The sequence below is a fragment of the Ailuropoda melanoleuca genome, chromosome 8 (assembly GCF_002007445.2).
Source record: "Ailuropoda melanoleuca isolate Jingjing chromosome 8, ASM200744v2, whole genome shotgun sequence".
Classification (NCBI taxonomy): Eukaryota; Metazoa; Chordata; class Mammalia; order Carnivora; family Ursidae; genus Ailuropoda; species Ailuropoda melanoleuca.
This window is the reverse complement of record NC_048225.1, coordinates 88,776,039-88,800,311: the sequence shown is the minus strand read 5'-3', so window position 1 is coordinate 88,800,311 and position 24,273 is coordinate 88,776,039. Positions and strand designations below refer to the sequence as shown.

Genomic DNA, 24,273 nt, shown 5'->3' with positions numbered 1-24,273 from the left:
CTCCTTAAAATAAATAAATAAATAAATAAAAAGAGCCAGATTTTTAAAGTAGTTATTACTGTTGTTATTTTGTTTTTGAAAAATTCAGTGCCAGATCTCACTTCACAATGAATGAATTGTAATGCCTTCCCACCTTTCTCTTATTATGCTGTATTCCTTCTCTTGTTTATTCTTATCGACATGCTAACTTCTTGGTCTCCCCAAATTATTAAGGTGAGGTATTTCTTTCATGTTACAATCACCAAACAATTATGATTAGGTATTTAATGATACAGGGTGGGAAGATTGAGGTATGCTGGGCTACTACAGAACTTCATCCAAAATGCCATAGTTGCATCAAAAAAAAAATTTATTAAATGAGATCTACACAGTAATTATACCAAAAACATTTAGGTGACATATTCTATTTCATAAAATGAGTCTCAATAAACTTAAAAGGATTTAAATCATAGAATGTAAATTCTCTGACCACAGTGGAATGGAAATCAATAACAAAAAGATCTTTCTCATCCTAATAAAAGGCATTTATGAAAAAAACTATAACTAGTATCATATTTAATGGTGAAACTCTGAATACCTTCTCCCTGACTAGAGAAAAAAAGGATATTCATTCTAACCACTTTCATTCAGCATTGTGCTAGAGAATCTAGCAGTAGGATAGGAAAAAGAAATAAAAGGCATTCGGATTAGAAACAAAGAACTAAAACTGGTGGAGTTTTTTGCTGATAACATGGTAACCAATGTGGAAAAATCCAGTGAATCATTAGAATAGCTACTAGAACTAATTAGTGAGTTTAGCATAGTTGCAGAACATAAGACCATAAATAAAGTAAATTGAATTTCTATGTTCCATTCAGAACAATATGAAATAAAAAAAATTGGGGTGCTTGGGTGGCTTAGTCGGTTGAGGTCTGCCTTTGTCTCAGATCATGATCTCGGAGTCTCAGGATCGAGTCCCATATTGGGCTCCCTGCTCAGCGGAGAGTCTGCTTCTCCCTCTGCCCTTCACCCTGTTTGTGTGCTCTCTCGCTCAAATAAATAAATAAATAAAATCTTTATAAAAAATTCACTTTAAGTTAACCCACTCTTAATAGTGTTGTAATAGTTGTTAATAGTGTAAGTAATATAGAAAACAAGTGTTCTTAATTTTGCTGTTGTCTCCATGGTTCATAGTACCAAATATGTGAATTCTGAGTAATGGTGACCTACAAAATATAATGATATATACATTGTAAAAATAAAATTGCACTTGGATTTCTCCCAAAAGAAAAACTCAATGTATATATAATTCAGTGTTTAAGATTAAATTCTTGTTTATTTAGGAACTCAGATTTTTGTAAAGGAATTCGAATAACTGGCAAAACTATTTTATATTACAGGAGAATGAAGGATGTTTCTCGGTTCTGATTTATAAAAAATTCAGTTCATAAAATATTTTCGTTTTCATGATAGAGCTTTGGGACTCATACTACTAATTTATTACAGCATATACTAAATGTATGCAGTGTTTTGCCCTATGCCCAGCATGCTGTTTTTCTGTCTACAGCCCGCACCAGCATGGACTACTTTTAGAGTTGGCCTATTTTGTGGAATATTCATTGTACTGAATATTACCCTTGTGCTTGCCGGTAAGTTGTTTAAATTTTGAATTAAATTATCCTTATTAATATGCCTATGTTATCTTCTGTCCCTCTGTCAAAACTAGTACCAAACTAACAGAGCTGCTACTGAAAGAGAAATTTGTCAGGTCTAAGTTTTTGTTGTTACAAGTGATTGGGAGGGATGGGGTGGCGTTTGGTCATTTGTTTGGTTTGTTTTTCCTTTTGGGCATAGTTATCCTTTAAAACATTGCTAGCTTATGACTTTTATTCTCCATCATTTTCTAGTTTTTATGTACAATTTATAATTTTTCAGAGTTCAGTTATCAAGAACCTCAGCTTCCTTGATCACAGTTGAGAGTAAATAAGATGACAGAATTCATGTACTAAAGTTCATTCACTTTGCTTATTGGAGACTCCCTCACATCCTTTCCAGAATGTATTTGCAATTACTTGGAATATAATTTCAAGAAACATGGTTGTATGATTTCCTATTCTATAGAAGTTAAGAATTAGAAGGGGGTAGGAGGAATTGCTGAAAGCAGGGGCACTCCCAGCATCAAGAAATGATAAAAATAACAGCAAAGGAGGCATTATCTTACTAAACTTCCCAACAGGATTTGACATACCCCTCAGCAGCATTTGGCATTGTGGATCATTCCTTCTTAAAGCTCTTTCTTCACTTGGTTTCGCTGGGAAACCACACTCTGCTGGCAATTCTTTCCAGTCTCCTTTGCTAGCTGTTCTTTTCTTTGTGACATCTAAATGTTGGTCAGTACAGCTGTGCTGAATCCTCCAATCTCTTTCTCTGTCAACATGCATTTCCTACCTAGGCAATCTTCTTCAAGCCTATGGCTATAAATATTATCTGTATGCTAATGACTCTAAAGTATGTCTACTGTCTCCTCTGAATGATGTCTAATTACTATTTGGATTTGTAGTAGGCATTTCAAACATGCATGGACAAAATTTTTTTACCCCCAAATACGCTTTCTTTTCCATGGATCATCACTTTTTATCAGATTCTCAGGCTAAAAACCTTTAGCCTCTCTTTTCTCTCATACCTCATCTCCAATCCATCAGCAAATCCTGTTGCTTTATCTTAAAAAAAAATTTTTTTTTTGGCTCTGCACTCAGCATGGAGTTTGCTTGAGATTCCCTCTCTCTCTGCCCTTCCCCCTGCTTGTGCACACTCTTTCTTTCTCTCTAAAATAAAATAAATAAATAAAATCTTTTTTAAAAATTAAAATAAAAAATTTTTTTTTAAAGATTTTATTTATTTAGTTGACAGAGATAGAGACAGCCAGAGAGAGAGGGAACACAAGCAGGGGGAATGGGAGAGGAAGAAGCAGGCTCCTAGCGGAGGAGCCTGATGTGGGGCTCGATCCCATAACGCCGGGATCACGCCCTGAGCTGAAGGCAGACGCTTAACCGCTGTGCCACCCAGGTGCCCCAATAAAATGTTTTTTTAAGTATAGTTGATACACAATGTTAAACTGGTTTCAAGTGTACAACATAGTGATTCAATGACTCTACATTATGCTATGCTTGTGACAAGTGTAGGTACCATCTGTTACCATGCAACACTATTATAATGGGATTGACTATATTTCCTTTACTGTACCTTTCATCCCTGTGACTTCTCCATTCCGTAACTAGAAGACTATACCTTCCATACTCCTTCACCCATTTTGAATCTGACCACCTGAAGCAGTGCCATCCATTTTTTGCTTAGTATACTGCAGTAGCCTGCTGTACTTGTCTCACTGCAGCCACTCTTGCCTCCTTGTAGCCACCAACGTCCTTTTTTTTTTTTTTAATGTAAGTTAGATCATATCACCGCCCTTCTCAATATCTTTTTATGGCTTCTCTTATAATCAAGTTGAAACTTCTTACTATGGCCTGGAAGACCGAATAGGGTCTTGCCCCTATATATATTCTGACTTTATATTCTGACATCTTCTCCACACTCAGTTTCACTTGGTTTCACTCTGTTTCCAAATATATTTGTGGTGGTACTATTCCTTGAACACACCAAGCTCGTCCCATAAATGAGCCCCTGCAATTGCCTAAAAGGCTTTTCCCCCCAAGATCTCTATGTAGCTTACTCCTTCACTTCATTCATGTAGTGTCTATTCAAATGCCACTTCTTCACTAAGGCCTTCCCTAATTACCCTACCCTAAAATAGTCTGTTCTGTCCCTTCAGCCTACATTAGTTTTCTTCAGAGCACTTTTAAGTACATGACATATTATTACATATTTATGTTTCTTCTGTCTGTTTTCCCACTGGCAATGTAAGTTCCTTGATGTCTGGACTTTTGTCTCCTGTTCACCATTGTATCTCCAGCACTTAGAATACCACCTGGGCCATAGAAGGGGTCCAGAAAATGTTGATGGAAGTCAGAATGGATAGACGAGAAGGACTGAGATAAAATTAAATAATAAACAGAAAACACATACACAAATAGCAAAAAGACAGACACAAATCTCAAATGTTCTTGCATTCAAGGACTTTTACTGTAAGGGCAAATAATCCTGGTATACCTCAAGAGTGTGTATACTTAAGCTTATAATGATAACTGTGAGTCATTAATAAAGGATTAAATTCTGTTCAGGGAAGTCTGCAAAAAAACATGACTTAGAAATAGATGGTATTATATAAATATCCATTATATTCTGTCTTCAGTGTTTAGTAATCATAATAGTGCCTGAACAAAGAAGGTTTCTGTAACTGTCACACTTACTATTCTTGATTGCAAGGAGTGTGTATTTTTCATTTTGTTTTTCAGGTTTCTAACACAGTGCTACACGTATAGCAGATGATTAAGAAAAACTTACTGAACTTGTTTTTCCTTATTAACATTCTTCTTAATTAAGATTATCAATTATAAATTATGAAATTATAACCCAAGTTATAATGGCTCTTTGAGAGCATATGAACTTTACCTATTAACAGTGTGTTTTCATTTGTGTTTTTAGAATTCTCCTTCCTACCAGTTACTAAAAATTATATCTAATAATTATGGCCCACTATAAGCTCATGATTTAATACTGGTATAATTTATGATCATATTTTAATCTAGTTCTATTTCTTTAAATGAATACAGCCTATTTATGTAGACTACATGCCTAGATTTTCAAGCTAGCTGTTAGGGAAGGAACACTGACTTGTCTTCAAAAGGCCTTGCCTGGGTTTCAGTCTTAGCTCCACTGTTTGTTCATTGTTTTGGCTTTAAGGGTATCATTTAACTTCTGAAATAATTTCCTTATTTATTAGGTGAGCTTACTACCTTAAATTTACAGGGTTGTTTTAGAATTTATTCATTCAACAGGTAAATTTTATGTATTTCAGGGTTATGCTTGACACTTAGGAGTCTTTAGATAAGAAAATCCCTTTCCTTATCAAGTTTATTATGCCAGGGAGATTAAAACATGTATTAAAACAGTAATAATACTACAAGACAGAAAATGTTAAATGTTCTAAGCATGTCAAAGGAACAAAGTGATTACTTTAAATGAAAGCATCAGGGAAGACTTTATGGAGGAAATGGCATTTTTGCTGGACGCTGATGGAATGAAAGGCATTCTAAGAGAAGGAGACAGAGATTTAGTTGGTAGGGGAAGAGGGTGGGGCATAGGAGGGGGGAGTGGGTTATGAAGGAGAGAAATGATAAATTCACCTAGTGTGAAAGAGAGTGTTAGATGATAAGAGTGGAAGATACTTGAGACCACTTCATGGAGATCAACTCAGAAGCATAAGTAAAACATGGAGCACGTGGGTGGTTCAGTTGGTTAAGGATCTGACCCTTGAATTTGGCCCAGGTCATGATCTCAGGGTCTTGAGATTGAGCCCCATGTCACATGTCAGGCTCCATACTCAGCAGGCAGTCTGCTGGAAATTTCTCTCTCCATCTCCTGCTGTCGCTCCCCCCAGTCCTGCACACACGTGCGCACACTCTCTCTCTGTCTCTCAAATAAATAAATCTTTAAAAACAAAAAAGACGTGTGAAACATGTTTACAGTTGTAAAGCACTACGTCAGTATAAAATTATATGGTGTATGTGATGGGAGTTGTTCTTTCTCAGAAAAACCTCAGTCGTTTGTGTGTGAAATTTTTTCTTTTATTTTCAAGATGAGTATGGTTGTAATTATCATCATCAAATAATAAGAAAAAATAAACTTTATTCTTTTTATGTGAGTGCCTTGTAAAGAAGTTTTTTTAAATTCAGGGACAAATTGAGGTTTTGTTTTCTTTTGTAAATACAGACTTTTGTGAGACAGTTTATTTTTTTTTAATGTATGTGGTTTATGCATTTAGTGTGGTGCATTATGTTCTCTCACCTCAGAACTCTTCTTTGTTTGATCTTGGTGTGTGTATGGGGGGAGGCAGGGTAAATATAAAGCCAGCTGTCTATCTTTATTTATCTCCCAGCGGGTACTGAAAGATAACAGTGTTGAGAGATGAGAGAGAAACACAGCAGTAGTAATGCATGTACAAGCACGATTCTTTTTTTCATTCACATCAAAAAATAATGTGCGTAATTGCTGTAGTTTCTCAAGGGTATATGACCTGATATTTAGTAATTTGCCTGAAATTCACATATTTCAGATATTTAGTTTGATGAAGATGAAAAGTTACCTGATTAGATCTTTTAAAACTTGTTCTCTTATAGATTTCTAGTAACCTTTACTTAATTTGATACAATAATAATATATCATATTTCATTTTTTGGTTTGATAAAGATAGGAATTTTGCTATTTAAAGTACATATAAGGGTGTGAAATAGCAGGCACTCATATCCTAATAGTAAGAGTAGTAATTGTTTCAATCTCTTTGGAGGATAATTTGGCAGTATATGTAAAATTTTAAATGCAAGCACTTTGGTTAAGCAGTTTTATTTCTAGAAATTTATCTTACAAACATACTTGCATATGGATGCAAGGACATGCATGAGACAAGTGTATTCACTGCCATTTTGTTTATAGTAACAAAATCCTAGAGACCACTTACATGTCCATCAATTGGGAATTGTTTAAAAAACTAGATAATGTTACCTCTGTACAATGAAATGCCATGAAGATATTAAAGTGAATGAGTGAAAATGGGTATAGCACTTTGGAGAACTGTTTGGCAGTATCTACCAAAACTGAACATATACTATACTGGTTGTTTCTAACCCTCAGTTAATGTGTATTGTCCTGCTGTGAACATGCATATTCAGGGATTTGTTTGAGTACCTGGTTTCAGTTCTTTGGGATATATACCTAGGAGTGGAGTCATTCAGTTATGCGCTAATTCTGTGTTTAATCTTCCAAGGCACCACCAAATTGTTTTTCATAGAGGCTGCACCATTTTTCATTTTCACCAGCAGTTTATGAGGGTTCCATTTTCTTTACACCCTTACGGACCTCGTGGTTTTCCTTTTTATTTATTTATTTTTTTAGTTATAGCCATACTAGTGGGTGTGAAGTGGTATCTTGTTAATGTTTTGATTTGCATTTCCCTAATGACTAATGGTATTGAGCATCTTTTCATGTGCTTGTTGGCTCTTTGTATATTTTCTTTGGAAAAATATCCAAGTCCTTTGCTCATTTTTTAATTGAGTTGTCCTCTTATTGTTAAGTTACAAGAGTTCTTTATATATTCTGGATACTAGACCCTTACCAAGATACATGATTTGGAAATATTTTCTCCCATTGTATAGATTGTTTTTTGCTTTCTTCATTATATCCTTTGATGCACAAAAGTTTTTATTTTGATAAAGCCTGATTTCTCTATTTTTTTTCTTTCTTTGAACTAATTTTTGCACATGATGAGAGATAGGGGTTCAACTTCATTCTTTTGCATGTGGCTATGTAGCTGTCCCAGCACCATTTGTTGAAGAAAATATTCTTTTCCATTGAATGGTCTTGGCATACTTGTTGAAAACCAGTCAGCCATAGATACATAGATTAATTGCTGAACTCCCATTTGCATTCCATTTGTCTGTATGTCTGTTTTTATGCCAGTACCACAGTGTTTTATAATAAATTTTGAAACCACAAAAGGTGAGTCCTCTAACTCTATTCTTTTTCAACGATATTTTGGCTATCTGGGGCCTCTAGCAATTCCATATGAATTTGAGGATCGACTTTTCCATTTCTACAAAAAAAAAGGCCATTGGAATTTTGATAAGGATTGTAATAAATCTGCAGAACACTTTGAGCATTGCCATCTTAACAATATCAAGTCTTGTAAATCCATGAAATTGGGGTTTCTTTCAACAGTGTTTTGTAGTTTTTAATGTGTACATCTTACACCTCCTTAAGTAAATTAATTCCTAGATGTTTTATTCTTTTGGTTGCTATTGTAATTGGAATTGTTTTCTTAATTTCATTTCAGAGTGTTCATTGCTGGTATGTACAAAGACAACTAAATTTCATGTGTTGATTTTGTACTCTGCAACTTGGCTGAATTTATTAGCTCCAGTGGTTTTATTGTGCATTCTTTGGGACCCAGGCTTATAATTTTTGTTTCCTGACTGTTGTATCTATGGATTTTGCTTAGGACTCAGGATGTAAAACTGTATATAGCTTTTTATTCATTATCTGCTAATTAATCTTGCTATCATACTTGACCCTTTATGGTCTCTTCTTCATTTAACAGCTGAAATAGCCCTTTAAAATTATTAATTGGTCATGTCACTTGTATGTAAAACCTTTCATTGGCTTCGTACATTGGAGTAAAACTGTAAGTCTTGACAAAATACTATAAAGTCCTACTGATCTTCCCTTGGCTAACTTTTTACCGCTTTGCCTCTTATTTATTTCAATTATACTGGCTTTCGTCTTCTTCCTGTTCCTGGAACACCAGGCTCGACCTATCTTAGAGTCTCTTGTGCTTATCTATTTGGAGTCCTGTTTTTCCATATATTCACATGATTCATTCTCTGCCTCCTTAAGATCTCTGCAAATGTCGGGGCATCTAAGTGGTGCAATTGGTAAGCATCCAACTCATAGTTTTGGCTCAGATCCTGATCTCGGGGTCATGGATCAAGCCCCATGTTGGGCTCCACTCTCAGCACAGAATCTACCTAAGACTGTTTCTTCCTCCGTCTCTCCCCCTGCCTCTCTAAAGTAAATAATCAAATCTTAAAAAAAAAAAAAAAAAAGATCTCTGCAAATGTCATCTCCTGAGAGATCTTCTTAACCACCCTATCTAATATAGCACCTAATAACATCATTCTTCATTTCCTTTCCCTATTTTTTTTTTTCCTTAAAACCCTTATCACTATCGGACATTATACAGAAGTTTCCGGATGACAGATATTTTTTCTGTTGTTTATTACTAAATCTCCAGCTTTTTTAATGCTATTAGGTATAATAAGCATCTTATAAATATTTATTAAATTAATGAAAAGAGTCTTCCTCAAGCAAAAGGAAAAAGAAACTGATATATACTGAATACTCATCATTGTTTTAGGTGTGTAATATATGTTGATCACATTTAATCTTTTTTTAAGAACAATTTCATCTTTATTGTTATCTTTAAAATTTAAATGCCCTTAATTAACGTATAGCGTATTATTAGTTTCAGAGGTAGAGTTCAGTGATTCATCAGTCTTCTATAACACCCTGTGCTCATTACATCATGTGCCTTCCTTAATGCCCATCACCCAGTTACCCTATCCCCCCTCCCCCCTTCCCCTCCAGCAACCCTCGGTTTGTTTCCTATAATAAAGAGTCTCTTATGGTTTCTCTCCCTTTCTGATTCTGTCTTAACTTTATTTTTCCCTCCCTTCCTTGATGATCCTCTGTTTTGTTTCTTAAATTCTACATATGAGTGTGAGATCATATGTTAATTGTCTTTCTCTGATTGATTTATTTTGCTTAGCATAACACCCTCTAGTTCCATCCACATCATTACAAATGGCAATATTTCATTTTTTGATGGCTGAGTAGTATTCCATATTGTGTGTGTGTGTGTGTGTGTATAGACATATGTATATATGTGTATATATATGTGTCTGTATACATATGTCTACACACACACACACACACACACACACACACCATATCTTTGCTGCTATAGACATTGGGGTACAGGTGCCCCTTCGGATCACTACGTTTGTATCTTTGGGGTGGATACCTAGTAATGCAGTTGCTGAGTCGTAGCTCTATTTCAACTTTTTGAGGAAACTTCATACTTTTTCCAAAGTGGCTGCACCAGCTTGTATTCCCACCAACAATGCAAGAGGGTTCCCTTTCTCCACATTCTCGGCAACATCTGTCGTTTCCTGAGTTGTTAATTTTAGCCATTCTGACTGGTGTGAGGTGGTATCTCATTGTGTTTTTGATTTGTATCTCCCTGATGCCAAGTAACATTGAGCATTTTCTCATTGGTCTGTTGGCCATTTGGATGACTTCTTTGGAGAAATGTCTGTTCATGTCTTCTGCCCATTTCTTGACTGGATTATTTGTTCTTTGGGTGTTGAGTTTGATGAGTTCTTTATAGATTTTGGATACCAGCCCTTTATCGATATGTCTCTCATTCTGTCAGTTGTCTTTTGGTTTTGTCGACTGTTTCCTTTGCTGTGCAAAAGCTTTTTATCTTGATGAAGTCCCATTAGTTCATTTTTGCCTTTGTTTCCCTTGCCTTTGGCAGTGTGTCTAGGAAGAAGTTGCTGCAGCTGAGGTCAGAGAGGTTGCTGACTGTGTTCTCCTCTAGGATTTTGATGGATTCCTGTCTCACATTTAGGTCTTTATCCATTTTGAGTCTATTTTTGTGTATGGTGTAAGGGAATGGTCCAGTTTCATTCTTTTGCATGTGACTGTCCAATTTTCCCAATACCATTTGTTGAAGAGACTGTCCTGTTTCCATTGGATATTCTTTCCTGCTTTGTTGAGGATTAGTTGACCGTAGAGTTGAGGGTCTATTTCTGGGTTCTCTATTCTCTTCCATTGATCTATGTGTCTCTTTTTGTGCATGTACCATACTCTTGATGATTAGAGCTTTGTAATACAGTTTGAAGTCTGAAACTGTGATGCCACCAGTTTTGGTTTTCTAGCATCCCTTTGGCTATTCAGAGTCTCTTCTGGTCCCGTACAAATTTTCTGATTGATTGTTTGTTCCAGCGCTGTGAGAAAAGTTGGTGGTATTTTAATAGGGATTTCATTGAATGTGTAGATTGTTCTAGGTAGCATAGACATTTTAAGAATATTTGTTCTTCCAATCCATGAGCATGGAACGTTTTTCCATTTCTTTGTGTCTCCCTCAATTTCTTTCATTAGTGTTCTATAGTTTTCTGCGTACAGATCCTTTGCGTCTTTGGTTGGGTTTATTCCTAGGTATCTTTTGGTTTTTGGTGCAATTGTAAATGGGATCGACTCCTTAATTTCTCTTTCTTCTGTTTCATTGTTAGTATATAGAAATGCAATTAACTGTGCATTGATTTTATATTCTGCCACTTTGCTGAATTCCTGTTTGTGTTCTAGCAATTTTGGGGTGGACTATTTTGGGTTTTCCATATGGAGTATTGTGTCATCTGCAAAGAGTGAGAGTTAGACTTCTTCTTTGCCAATTCAGTTGCCTTTTATTTCTTTTTTCTTTTCTGATTGCTGAGGCTAGGACTTCCAGTACTATGTTGAACAGCAGTGGTGATAGGGGACATCCCTGCCATGTTCCTGACCTTAGGGGAAAAGCTCTCAGTTTATCACCATGGAGAAAGATATTTGCTGTGGGCTTTCCATATATGGTTTTTATGATACTGAGGTGTGTTCCTTCTATCCCTACACTGTGAAGAGTTTTAGTTGAGAAAGGATGCTGTCATTCGGCAAATGCTTTTTGGCATCTGTTGAGAGGATCATATGGTTCTTGTCCTCTTCTTTTATTAATGTAGTGTATCACATTGATTGATTAGCGAATGTTGAACCACCCTTGCTGCCCAGGAATAAATCCCACTTGGTTGTGGTGAATAATCCTTTTAAAGTACTATTGGATTCTTGATGAGAATTTTTGCATCCATGTTCATCAGAGATATTGATCTCCTTTTGGTGGGGTCCTTGTCTGGTTTTGGAATCAAGGTAATGCTGGCCTCAGAGAAAGAGTTTGGAAGTTTTCCTTCCATTTCTATTTCCTGAAACAGCTTCAGAAGAATATTTATTGATTCCTCATTAAATGTTTGGTAGAATTCCCCTGGGAAGCCATCCAGCCCTGGGCTATTGTTTGTTGGGAGATTTTTGATTACTGTTTCAATTTCCTTGCTGGTTATGGGTCTGTTCAGGTTTTTTATTTCTTCCTGGTTCAGTTGTGGTGGTTTATACATCTCTAGGAATGAATCCATTTCTTCCAGATTGCCTAATCTGTTGGCATATAGTTGCTCATAATATGTTCTCATCATCGTTTGTATTTCTTCAGTGTTGGTTGTGATTTCTCTTCTTTCATTCATGATTTTACTTATTTGGGTCCTTTCCCTTTTTCTTTTTGATAGTCTGGCCATGGGTTTATCAATTTTATTAATTCTTTCAAAGAACCAGCTGATAGTTTTGTTGATATGTTCTACTCTTCTTTTGGTTTCTATTTCATTGATTTCTGCGCTAATCTTTATTAATTCTCTTCTCCTGCTTGGTTTAGGCTTTATTTGCTGTTCTTTCTCCAGCTCCTTTAGGTGTAAGGTTAGGTTGTGTATTTGAAACGTTTCTTGTTTCTTGGGAAAGGCTTGTATCGCTAAATACTTCTCTCTTAGGACCGCCTTTGCGGTGTCCCAAAGGTTTTGAAAAGTTGTGTTTTCATTTTCATTTGTTTCCGTGAATTTTTAAAAATTCTTCTTTAATTTCCTGGTTGACCCGTTCATTCTTTAGTAGGATACTTTTTAGCTTCCATGTATTTGAGTTCTTTCCAAATTTCCTCTTGTGATTGAGCTCAAGTTTCAAAACATTGTGGTCTGAAAATATGCTAGGAATTATTCCAGTCTTTTGGTACCACTTGAGACCTGACTTGCGACCAGTAGGTGATCTGTTCTGGAGGATGTTCCATGTTCACTCGCGAAGAATGTGTATTCTGTTGCTTTAGGATGGAATGTTCTGAATATATTTGTGAAATCCATCTGGTCCAATGTGTCATTCAAAGCCCTTATCTCCTTATGGATCTTCGGCTTAGATGATCTGTCCCTTGCAGTGAATGGGATGTTGAAGTCCCCTACTGTTACTGTATTATTACCAATGTGTTTCTTTAATTTTGTTATTAATTAGTTTGTATACTTGGCTGCTCCCATGTTGGGGTATAAATATTTACAATTGTTAGAGCTTCTTGTTGGATAGACCCTTTAATTATGATACAGTGTCCTCCTTCATCTCTTATTACAGTCTTTGGCTTAAAATCTAATTTGTCTGGTATAAGGATTGCTACCCCAGCTTTCTTTTGATGTCCATTAGCATGATACATGGTTTTCCACCCACTCGCTTTCAATCTGGAGGTGTCTTTGGGTCTAAAATAAGTCCTTTGCAGACAGCATATCGATGAGTCTTGCTTTTTTATCCAATCTGATACCCTGTGTCTTTTGATTGGGGCATTTAGCCCATTTCCATTCAGAGTAACTATTGAAAGATATGAATTTAGTGCCATTGTCTTACCTGTAAAGTGACTGTTACTGTATATTGTCTCTGTTCCTTTCTGGTCTGTTACTTTTGATCTCTCTCTTTGCTTAGAGGACCCCTTTTAATATTTCTTGCGGCGGTGGTTTGGTGATCACAAAATGTTTTAGTTTCTGTTTGTCCTGGAAGCTTTTTATCTCTCCTGTTTTGAATGACATCCTAGCTGAATAATCTCATTTAGCACCCTGAATATATCATGCCTGTCCTTGCTGGCCTTCCAGGTCTCTGTGGATAGGTCTGCTGCCAGTCTAACATTACTGCCGTTGTAGCTTGTCCCGAGCTACTTTCAGGATTTTCTCTTTGTCTCTGAGATTTGCAAGTTTCGCTATTTTATGTCAGGGTGTTGACCTATTTTTATTGATTTTGAGGGGCATTCTGTGTGCCTTCTGGATTTTGATGTCTATTTCCTTCCCCAAATTAGGGAAATTCTCCACTAGAATTTGCTTCAATGTATCTTCTTCCCCTCTCTCTCTTTCCTCTTCTGGGATCCCAATTGTCCTAATATTTTTTCACTTTATGGTATCACTTATGTCTCGAAATCTCCCCTCGTGATCCAGTAGTTGTTTATATTTCTTTTTCTCAGCTTCTTTATTCTCCATCATTTTGTTTTCTGTATCACTGATTCTCTCTTCTGCCTCATTTATCCTGGCAGTTAGAGCCTCCATTTTTGATTGCATCTCATTAATAGCCTTTTTTATTTTGACTTGATTACATTTTAGTTCTTTTATTTCCCCAGAAAGGGATTCTTTAGTGTCCTCTATGCTTTTTGAAGCCTAGCTAGTGTCTTTATAATTGTTATTCTCATCTCTAATTCCAACATCTTACTTAGGTTCCTCGCAGTCAGTACTGCTTCTTGTACTCTTTTTTCAGGTAAGTTTTTCCTTCTTGTCATTCTTGCAGAAAGCAGTCACTTCTATTTGTAGAATTGCAGCAGTTCTTTTCTTAGCTTTCTGGTTGAGTTCGGTGTTCTGAATGATTTGATAGCTCTTCCGGTGAATTTCTGGGACCAAACAAAACTAAGGTCTCCTACTCTGACATCTTGGAGTCTTTGGTCATATTTAATCTTCTTTTTTTTTTTTTTAAGATTTTATTTATTTATTCGACAGAGATAGAGACAGCCAGCGAGAGAGGGAACAGAAGGAGGGGGAGTGGGAGAGGAAGAAGCAGGCTCACAGCGGAAGAGCCTGATGTGGGGCTCGATCCCATAACGCCGGGATCACACCCTGAGCCGAAGGCAGACGCTTAACCGCTGTGCCACCCAGGCGCCCCCATATTTAATCTTCTTAACAAACTTACGAGAATTGATATTATTAATTGACCAATAATAAAATGGAGATGTGGAAAAATAAAATAATTTTTCCTAGAGTAGCTAGGATTTGAAACCTGGTCTGTAGTATTTGACTCCAAAGCAAAGGCTTTTTCTACCCTGTTATTTTTAAATTATTAAATGTGCTATGTACTATAGAGAATATAAAGTTAACTAATAAATAGTTATTTAAATTAAGTGTAAGATAGTATGTGATTAAATTTCAAATGAATCTAATAAATAATTTTATAGTTATTTAGGAAACTGAGAAATCTTTAGCCAAATTGAAATATTTGGTACATAGTAGGCTCAAAATGAAACACTGATTCAATAAATTTATGAATAGTTAAGGATTTCGCTCTTAAATATTAAGTAGAATTTGAATTGGTGGAAAGAAAGTGCAAGGCCATTTTAGGTACAGGGAACAACATAAGCAAATGTGAAAAACAAACTTGTGAAAAGACTAATAAAATTTATCAAGAGATAAGAATTAATGTTTAGGAGCACTGTGAGTTAAGTTTGGGAAAAGTGAGTTGGAGATCAGATCGTGATGAAGAACTTGAATTACAGGGCTAAGGTGTTTGAACGTTATAGTTATTAGAGAACTATAGAGTAATAATGGTACTGAACATTTGTATGGGCGTATGGACAATAGAATATAATGGTTAAGACTGTGGGCTTTGGAGAAAAACTGAGTTAAAATCCTGGTTCTGCCCTCTACTAGCTTGGTAATCCTAAGCAAATTACTCAGTCAGCCCTCTGTGCTCTAATTTCCTCACCAGTCAAAGGGAGATAATAGTTTCTAACTCATAGAACCATTGTGAGGTTTAAATGAATTATTATATGTAAAAATAGAGAACAACCCTTAGCACATAGTAAACATTCTGTAAATATTAACTGTTATCATTTACATAACATTACAGTGTTCACTTGCTTTTATTTTCAGTTGCTTTCATGTATATTATGTCTTTTAATTTTCACAGCAACTCTGTGAGGTAGGTATTATTACCACCAGTTGAAGAACAGAGAGAACAAAGCCAAGGAAGTTATATCATGCCGGAAATCTTTAGCTGACAGAACTGATCTTTTAGTTCTAAACAATTTCACTGTGATTCTCTGTAATCTAAGAAACTAATGGAACAGTGGACTAACATGCCAAAAGTCAAGTTTTAGGAAAATTATTCTGGTGACATTTTGCGGAGTGAAATGAAGAAGGGAAAGAACCTGGAAGCAAGTTTGTCATTCTCTTGAGATGATCTAGGCTTAGGTTTATTTATAAAAACTTTTTATGCCAAGGACTGTATAATTGAGAATTAAGAAAGAAGACAATTATAGAGGACATCATGAGTTTTGTAACTAACCAATTGGTATTTTTTCAGCTGTATTTAAACTTGAAACAGATAGAAGTATATGGCCCTTGATAAGAATCTATCGGGGTGGCTTTCTTCTGATTGAATTCCTTTTTCTACTGGGCATCAACACATACGGTTGGAGACAGGCTGGAGTGAATCATGTGCTCATCTTCGAACTTAATCCGAGAAGCAATTTGTCTCATCAGCATCTTTTTGAGGTAATCAAAGCAAGACATAAAATCCCATGAATTTATTTTACGTTAGCTATATAGCTGGTTTCGTGGATACTGAAATCCATCATCTAGTTGACGAAGATTATTGACATATATCTAAACATTTATCCTACCTTTGTTTTATTGAAGATATTTCTGAGTAATGGTAAAAATAAAAATATCATTTTCTCTTTGTCTTTCCCACCCTTTATCAGATTGCTGGATTCCTTGGGATATTGTGGTGCCTGAGCCTTCTGGCATGCTTCTTTGCTCCGATTAGTGTCATCCCCACATATGTGTATCCACTTGTCCTTTACGGATTTATGGTTTTCTTTCTTATCAACCCCACCAAAACTTTCTATTATAAGTCCCGGTTTTGGCTGCTTAAACTGCTGGTAAGTCCAGAAATTTGTCTACCATTTTTAGAGTGATATATGGGTCATTGGCTTCCTCCAGGAGGAAATCCTGTCGGCTGTATTGTACAAGTCCTGAAGGCATGGTTCACTTTGTCGTCTGTGTGAGTGGTGCTCTAGAGCCAGGGGCAAAGAATATAGTGTAATTGGTACATCTTATATTGTACCGTGCAGTGGCCCTGGGAAAAGCACGCATGCATTTTTTTTCCTCCTCAAAGACTATGAAGTGTCAAGATACTGAAATGATTTTGGAAATTAATAATAATTAATTCATGATCAATTTAAGTATTTTTAAATACAAATTATTTAACCAGCTGTGATAAGATGTTGAACTCTTTGAATTTCCTTTTTTTTTTAGAAGTGGTGAAACTATTATTTTCCTGTAAATTGGTAGTAGTAGTAAACCATTTTTATTTTACAAAAGATTAGTCCTCTAAAATCAGTAAGAATATCTTACCAGATTGCCAGCTTTAATTTGAGAAACTGACTTTGATTCTTGTTTATAATAAATTCCATTTCTTCTTCCACTTTACTTATTTCTTAATGATCTCAAAATCATACAGTCTCAGCAATAGGATATAGAATTTCTTGCAAAAATAGCTGCTGTATTTTCTGTGACAGTGTAAAGATAGCTTGGGGAAGGGGCTTCTGCTTACTGCTGAGTTAAACCAACTCTATTTTCAAAATTATTGGGATTGCTCTCCTGTAATTATTTCTTAGGTTGTAAGTGACAACTAACAGTAAAGTGAAGATTAGTGATTAAATTGACTAGACTCTACTGATACTTTCAGAATTCTTGTTTATTGTCTTACTTTTTTGTTCCACCTTAGCATACTGCCTTGAGAATTGTAGTTTTAACTTCTTTTTCCTTTTATATGACCCTTAATAAGATTAGCAGAATTTTTTTGTCATTGTTCTTAGCAATACATTCCCTATATCTAAATTTTTGAACTCTGAGGACATACATTATGGCTTTCCTATTAAAAAACACACAAAAGGCCACTCACGTTCTAGTGAGTGAGATTTTTGGCATGATATAACTTCCTTGGCTTTGTTCTCTCTGTTCTTCAACTGGTGGTAATAATACCTACCTCACAGAGTTGCTGTGAAAATTAAAAGGTTAAGTACTTATAGCAATCAGGAAAAGAAAATGACCCAGATATACTTGATTTTTTCCCCCAAAGTTGATTATCATTTGTTTGTATTTCTTGTTCCTTCCAGTAGGATTTTCATCACAAATTGAGAATATCCCTCTTTTCCTCCAATTTCGTTAAATATTGATAAATAAAAGAGCAAATCATTCCCATTAAATATAGCACCACTAGGCCTAACTTTGGGTCTAAGTGTGGAACTTAGATGTGCAAGAGTATTTTGAAAAGTATGCAATCACCTTTCATACATTTTGTCATCATTTAGAAAACATGCTTTTAAAGAAATTTTTTATGACAAGAAAAATTTTGAACCAGTTTTTTTTATTTATACTAAAAATAAGTCATATCCAGTTAGTACAACAATATTAGATTACCTTTTTATCTTGAGAGTATTTGTCATTTTATTGCTAGATTTTGTGGAGTTGTAAAACTTATTTGCATAAAAATGTAGTATTCTTCTGGTTACAAGGAAATAACTTTAAGATTATAAATACCTATTATCTCCTGCTTCAACTATTATGAAATCTCAATAAAGTTTTTTTGAAATGAGGTTTGAAAGACTCAGAAAACTCAGATGGTAATATGGTTGTATCATTGCAATAACAGAATAATATCGTTGTATATATTGTGTGTAAAGTGAGCATTTCCCCAGTGCATCCTTCTCTGTTTAAATAGTAAGCTATGATTCATGCATGACCAGTTAGTCTTATTAGCAGAATGATTCCCCATTGAGTAGACATTTATTGATGCATCAGCTGTGTGCTAATAAGTGAGGCCTTATTGATGGAATAGGTTGGCAGTGATGATATAATAAGGAGTAAGAGAATAGTAAAATGCACCATCAGAAGCAGCAAAATACACAAAGAAGTATTGTGGTTTGTTATATTTGTAATAATAATTCTATACAGGAAAAATGTTATTTATAGAGCATCTTAATTTTAGTTGACCTATTAACTTATTTTAATTCAAATCTTACTGAGAAAACTTAACCTAAGACTTATTTCTAGTGAATTAACAAAAATATTTCCACCCTAGTTATGTTTCTCTTTTTTAAGCCTCATCATAAAGTAAAAGTACATTTCCTTCTTTTTTTTTTCTTTCTTTAATTTTTAGTGGAAAAGAACACATATCACTTAGCCGTAGTGGTAGACACTGGATACCGTTTATATCCATATTGAAATTTAAATCTTTGGAATTTATATGCTATGCTGTATCTCCCCCAAAAAACTAAAAAAAAAAATTATAAAATTATTATTAGAAATTTATTTTGATACATATCAAATTAGTTTAGTTTATTTGCATTAATTAGGTCATAAATCTCTGCAGATCTGTATTTGCCCTAATTGGAAATCCAGTTGGGAAACATAAGCAATGGCTCAGATTTTCTAAACAAAAATACCAATTTATTCTTCTAAAAGTCTACTTTAAGTATATTTTTTTAAATTTATTGATTTATTTTTGGAGAGAAAGAGAATTGGGAAAGGGACAGAGGGAGAGAGTCCTAGGCAGAATCTACGTGGAGCACAGAGCCCAGTATGGGGCTCCATCCCAGGACCCCAAGATCATGACCTGACCCGAAACCAAGAGTCGGGCACTTAACCAGCTGAGTCACCCAGGCGCCCTCAAAGCTACTTAAAGTTTTTAAATTAAAGTCCTTTCCTGTATAATTTGGAAATTGATTTTTCCAATAATTTCTTTGTTTTATAGTAAAATGTTTATGCATGTCTCTACTGTGAGAATAGAGAGGTATTCTCATTTAATAATGCACCGTTCTGGACATCTTTACATGTTAATTTATTTCATCCTTTTAATAACCATGAGGTTGAAGCTACTATCAATCCACATTTTATAAATGAAGAAACCTAATTTGAGAAGAGTTAAATGCATAGCCAGTAAGTAATGGGGATGAAATGTGACCCAGTCTGGTTCCATAATCTGTACTCTTAACCACTGCCATTTAACAGTGAAACCTGATAGTGACCTTACCTAAGGTGTTTAACTTTGATCTGGTGGTTCAAATTAATAGAATATAAAAATCGAAAGAGTGTGATTATTCAAAAGCCTCTAAAAGTAGAAATTAAACTTCATCTCCTTAACTATTTAGCTGCGTTAACTTAGAAAATGATGTTAGCATATATCCTTTGTAATAACTTATCAGTGGCTTTTTTGTGTAGGTGGGTAAAACACCAGACATTTTGAATTGTATCTAGCTTTCTTAATACTGTTACTCAGTGAATCATTATGATTTTAATCAAAATCACAATGTAGAAGTTGGAAGACCTTAGCCAGAATAAGAAAGGAAGAAGGAGAATTCTCATAAAGGGGAATTCAGATAAATACAAGAAGAATTTGACTATGTGTAAATGTCAGGGAGTTCAGTATGATCTGTCTATTTTCTACCCCCCCCCACCCTGTCTCTGACTGAGCTACTTGCTCTCCCTTCTTTGTATATCTAGGATATTTTGTGTATTTATCTGTAACAGCACTTATTACACAGTGCTAGCATTGTATCTTTAGGTATATATTTGCCCAACCAGACTGTGGGTCTTTGAGAGTAGAAACTATGTTCTATTTATCTCTGTACTTCCACAATGGCTGACATATAGTAATACTTAATCTTTGTTAAATGCTGAATGACTATAATTAATTATATAATTATATACATATACAAATATGTGTAATATATATACAATAATATGTATACAATACAAAAAATATACAAAAAATATATACAATTATATAATTAAATGCTGAATGACTGTAATTGATTCCTTTCTTAGTTGTATTATACCGACATTTACTATTCCCTCCTTTTTTCCTTTTTTCATCTTCTGTAAATTTTCCCTTCCAGTTTCTATTTTCATGCCACTCCCTTCCTTTTGTAGTCCCATTTCCCTGTCTCTTTAGTGCATTCTCCTCCTCTTCTGCTCTGATGGAAGTTTTCTGTATTAGCTAGATTTTGAGGCTGGATTTGGCAGACTATGAGAGTGATGGTAGTCTGTCTCATGTCAGTGAGAAATTTGCCCTAGGCTATTGTTTTCACAAGAGTCCATGACTAGAGATTGAGTTAGATTTCCTGATCCTTTTGATATTATATCTTAAAATCTTCTTGTTCTGTCTCTCTGAATCTTTAAGTCTACTCTGCACCCCAGAGTTTCTTAAAATACTGTATAAACTGGTACCAGGACCTCTTCATGCATAAATGACTAAAATCTCAACCACTAAGTCCCCAGCCCTCACCCCGCTCTGCTTCCCCCATAACTTCATGGTTGTAAACAGTATAGCTTGTCTCTCTGGCTTATTGCACAACTTATTGAAAGAGCAAGGAATGATCAAGAAACTGAGCCATGGACTCAAAATAAATCAGCTCCAGAAGGTATTTCAAAGCCTATACTATGCCCTGCAGATATCTGGTCTAATTTCCAAAGCCCCACCCCAATACCTTTCAGAGATAGTTGATGTCCAGGGTGGATTCATAATAAAATTACTTATCTCCCTCAATAATAAAGAAAAATGTTTACAGAACAAACAGAAAGAACCAGCCAAGTCTAAGGGGAAAGAGCCATCAGTCTCCCATGCTGAATATGTCTACTAAATGAATATAGCTAAATAGCAAGAGAGCTGTAGATGTGGACTTATTTTCTCAAAACTGCTGCTCTGTGAGAATTCCTTGTTTTAGGAGTTCATTTTTACCTGTTTAAGACAGAAAGGGTACGACGGGGTGAGGATAAAAGCTGCCTTCATTCCATCTTCACTTTCCTCAGGGCCTCTCAAGGCATTCTGCACAATTAGAGCCTGTTTCTGATGATTACATTAGTATCTGAGTCTTCCTCTCTCTGCAGTGCCAAGTTTCCTTTTGCAGTCCTAAACAGTTTTCCACAGAATAAGTCAGGATGAGCTTGTTCTAGGTCATCTGTAAAAGGGGTATATGAATAGTATCAGGCTTATAGAATTGTTATAGTTAATGGATTATGAAAAAGACATTATGAGAAAAGCATACAGCATGGATTAGTACTCAGTACATTTAATCTGAATTCATTTAACATTGTTTTTATAACAGTGGGGATATGGGTCGATGATCTTTGTGGCATAATTTCAAGATAAATACCATTATTACCATGGCATTAGTGAAATGAAAGTGACTTTGGTTAGAGAATAGGCAGACATGCTTCAGATGACGTACCATTCTTCCCTTCCTCTCCTTGTAGGCAAAGAAGAGCTTCGTGTTCAGTTAGCTAAGCTCTCATCCCAGCTAAGATGGATATTCCAGAAATTATCATAGCACTTGGGTCCCTAGCAAAATTTACCCTAGAGCCTAACACTAGCCTAACATCCTCTCTGTGCTTCTGTCTTCTGCCACCCTCTGCTTTCAGCTTCAACTCTTCCCACCTTCTCCGCTTTCTGTTTTCTAACTACAGCTTTTCCTGCCTTCTCTACCCCACTTTAATTTCCTTTCTTGGTTATCTATTCAACTCATTCCCTTCACTACTAATGCTCAACCTCGCCAGTGTTGCCAGGTCCCTCCCTGTGTTTGTCATTGGTTCATTGGTTTCCATTTTATCAGCTAAAGTAATCATGCTGCATGGTTCTAATTCATGTCTATGAATTAGAGAAATTTAATATGAATTTTCTTGTTTCTGTGTTCTTTGATTTTTTTTCTTTCTCCCAGTTTCGAGTATTTACAGCCCCCTTCCATAAGGTAGGCTTTGCTGATTTCTGGCTGGCCGATCAGCTGAACAGCCTGTCAGTGATATTGATGGACCTGGAATATATGATCTGCTTCTACAGTTTTGAGCTCAAATGGGATGAAAGTGGGGGCCTGTTGCCAAATAATTCAGAAGGTAGGGTATGAATGTGCATCCATACCTCTAAACTGCCAATGTAAACCAAGAAATATTGGGAATGAGAAATTTAAGATCATGGTGAAACCTCATCCAATAATATTACAAACTTGATTAAATGTACTTGGCACTCTTTATCTGATATAATTTGGCTCTTAAATTATATGTTATGATTTTAGCCATCCATTTGCCAAGAGATTTGCAACTTACATTTAAAAGAATTCTAGAACTAAAAAAAAAAAAAGTCCTAGTACATTGGTAGTTATATCACAAATGCTTTAGTGCCAACAGTTTCCATCACAGTATTGCTTCATAATGAGCAAAAATAATGATTATTTAGAGTTAGATCACGTGCTTTGAGAAAGTCATTATAGATTGTTTTTTAATTCTTATTAGGGATCTTGTTTTTTCTTCTGGCTCTTTTTCCCACTCTTAGTGTATGCCAGGAGTTCAGGTTATTAAGGAATTTTGCCTTAATGACAAAGACCAAATTTAGACAGATTACGTAACATCTGATTAACAAAAGTTAATGAAGCCAGTGGCAACACATTTTCATTGATTGTCAGCAGACCACAACTCTATTGTAGCTTGATCGCACTATAATGCATTCTCAGAATTTGAAGAAAAATTGATTTACCAACTCCATTCTTCTCATTTAAAAATATAAACTCTGCTCTTCATTAAAAAAAGGGTGGAGTACAGCATGTATAATCCATTGCCATATATTATGGCAGTTTGGAGTTCATGAAATTGACTAGAGTCATCAGTGATACTTGTATGTTTTCCAGATGTATTAAATTACAGAACTTTTTCCTTTGATTAGTGTACTCATCTTCTAATTTTCCTATAGTTTTATCACATTCCAAAGAAAGTGATTCAGAAGAAGTAGTCTGAAATATGAGAGGGCAGATTTTCCCTGTACATTCACCCTACGTATTTGTCTTCTTTCCTTGGTTTATTTATCACTAAAAAGTTTGAGAATGTAATTGTTACAGAGAAGAAAGTGATTCTGAAAGGCTTCTTGCTTTTATGGACTTTTGATAGTGGTTATAACATATAACAAAATGATACGAACAGTTAATTTCTTTAAATTACAATTTTTTCTTCTTTGAAATCTTCACAGAACCAGAAATTTGCCACAAATATTCATATGGTGTGCGGGCCATTGTTCAGTGCATTCCTGCTTGGCTTCGCTTCATCCAGTGCCTGCGCCGATACCGAGACACAAAAAGGGCCTTTCCTCATTTAGTTAATGCTGGGAAATACTCCACAACTTTCTTCACGGTGACGTTTGCAGCCCTTTACAGCACTCACAAAGGTATTCTATGATTGTGAAGAGATTTTCAAAACCCAAAGATTTTTCACTACTTAAATCTTTTTCTTACTCTGGTTACTTTTCCATTTGTCATGTTCTTTTTTTGTCCACTGAAGTTCCAGTCCCCTCAGTTATACTAGTTTGTTCTTGAACACAATTTTAGTCTCATTCCAGTATTTATTAACAAGTACTGTTAAAAGGAGTCAAAGTCATCCAGAATAGGAAGGATTTGTGATAATGTGTGAAATCCTGAATTATGTTTAATGTGCTCTATCTTAGACACCTTGGGCTTTCATTTGGTTTTTTAGACTTCTTGTTCTATAATGAGGTTGGGAAATGCTAGGTGAAAAAGATTCCCTCTGGCAATCATGTATATTTTTAATCGCCTTTCTTCACCAAGTAGTAAGAATTATTTCCAGCCCATTTAACTGCAAATTGAGTTCTCTGATCTCT

General features: G+C 35.3%; 1 protein-coding gene across 1 annotated transcript in view; it reads left to right on the top strand.

The window, feature by feature from the left end:
* The window catches only part of XPR1 (xenotropic and polytropic retrovirus receptor 1), a 236,222-nt gene that overhangs the window by 156,995 nt on the left and 54,954 nt on the right, over positions 1 to 24,273 (top strand). Inside the window, exons 7-11 of the mRNA XM_002920794.4 lie at positions 1,547 to 1,628; positions 15,916 to 16,106; positions 16,316 to 16,495; positions 22,334 to 22,505; positions 23,629 to 23,823. Of these exons, the coding sequence (XP_002920840.1) occupies positions 1,547 to 1,628; positions 15,916 to 16,106; positions 16,316 to 16,495; positions 22,334 to 22,505; positions 23,629 to 23,823 (820 nt within the window). The remainder of the gene's footprint in view (positions 1 to 1,546; positions 1,629 to 15,915; positions 16,107 to 16,315; positions 16,496 to 22,333; positions 22,506 to 23,628; positions 23,824 to 24,273) is intronic.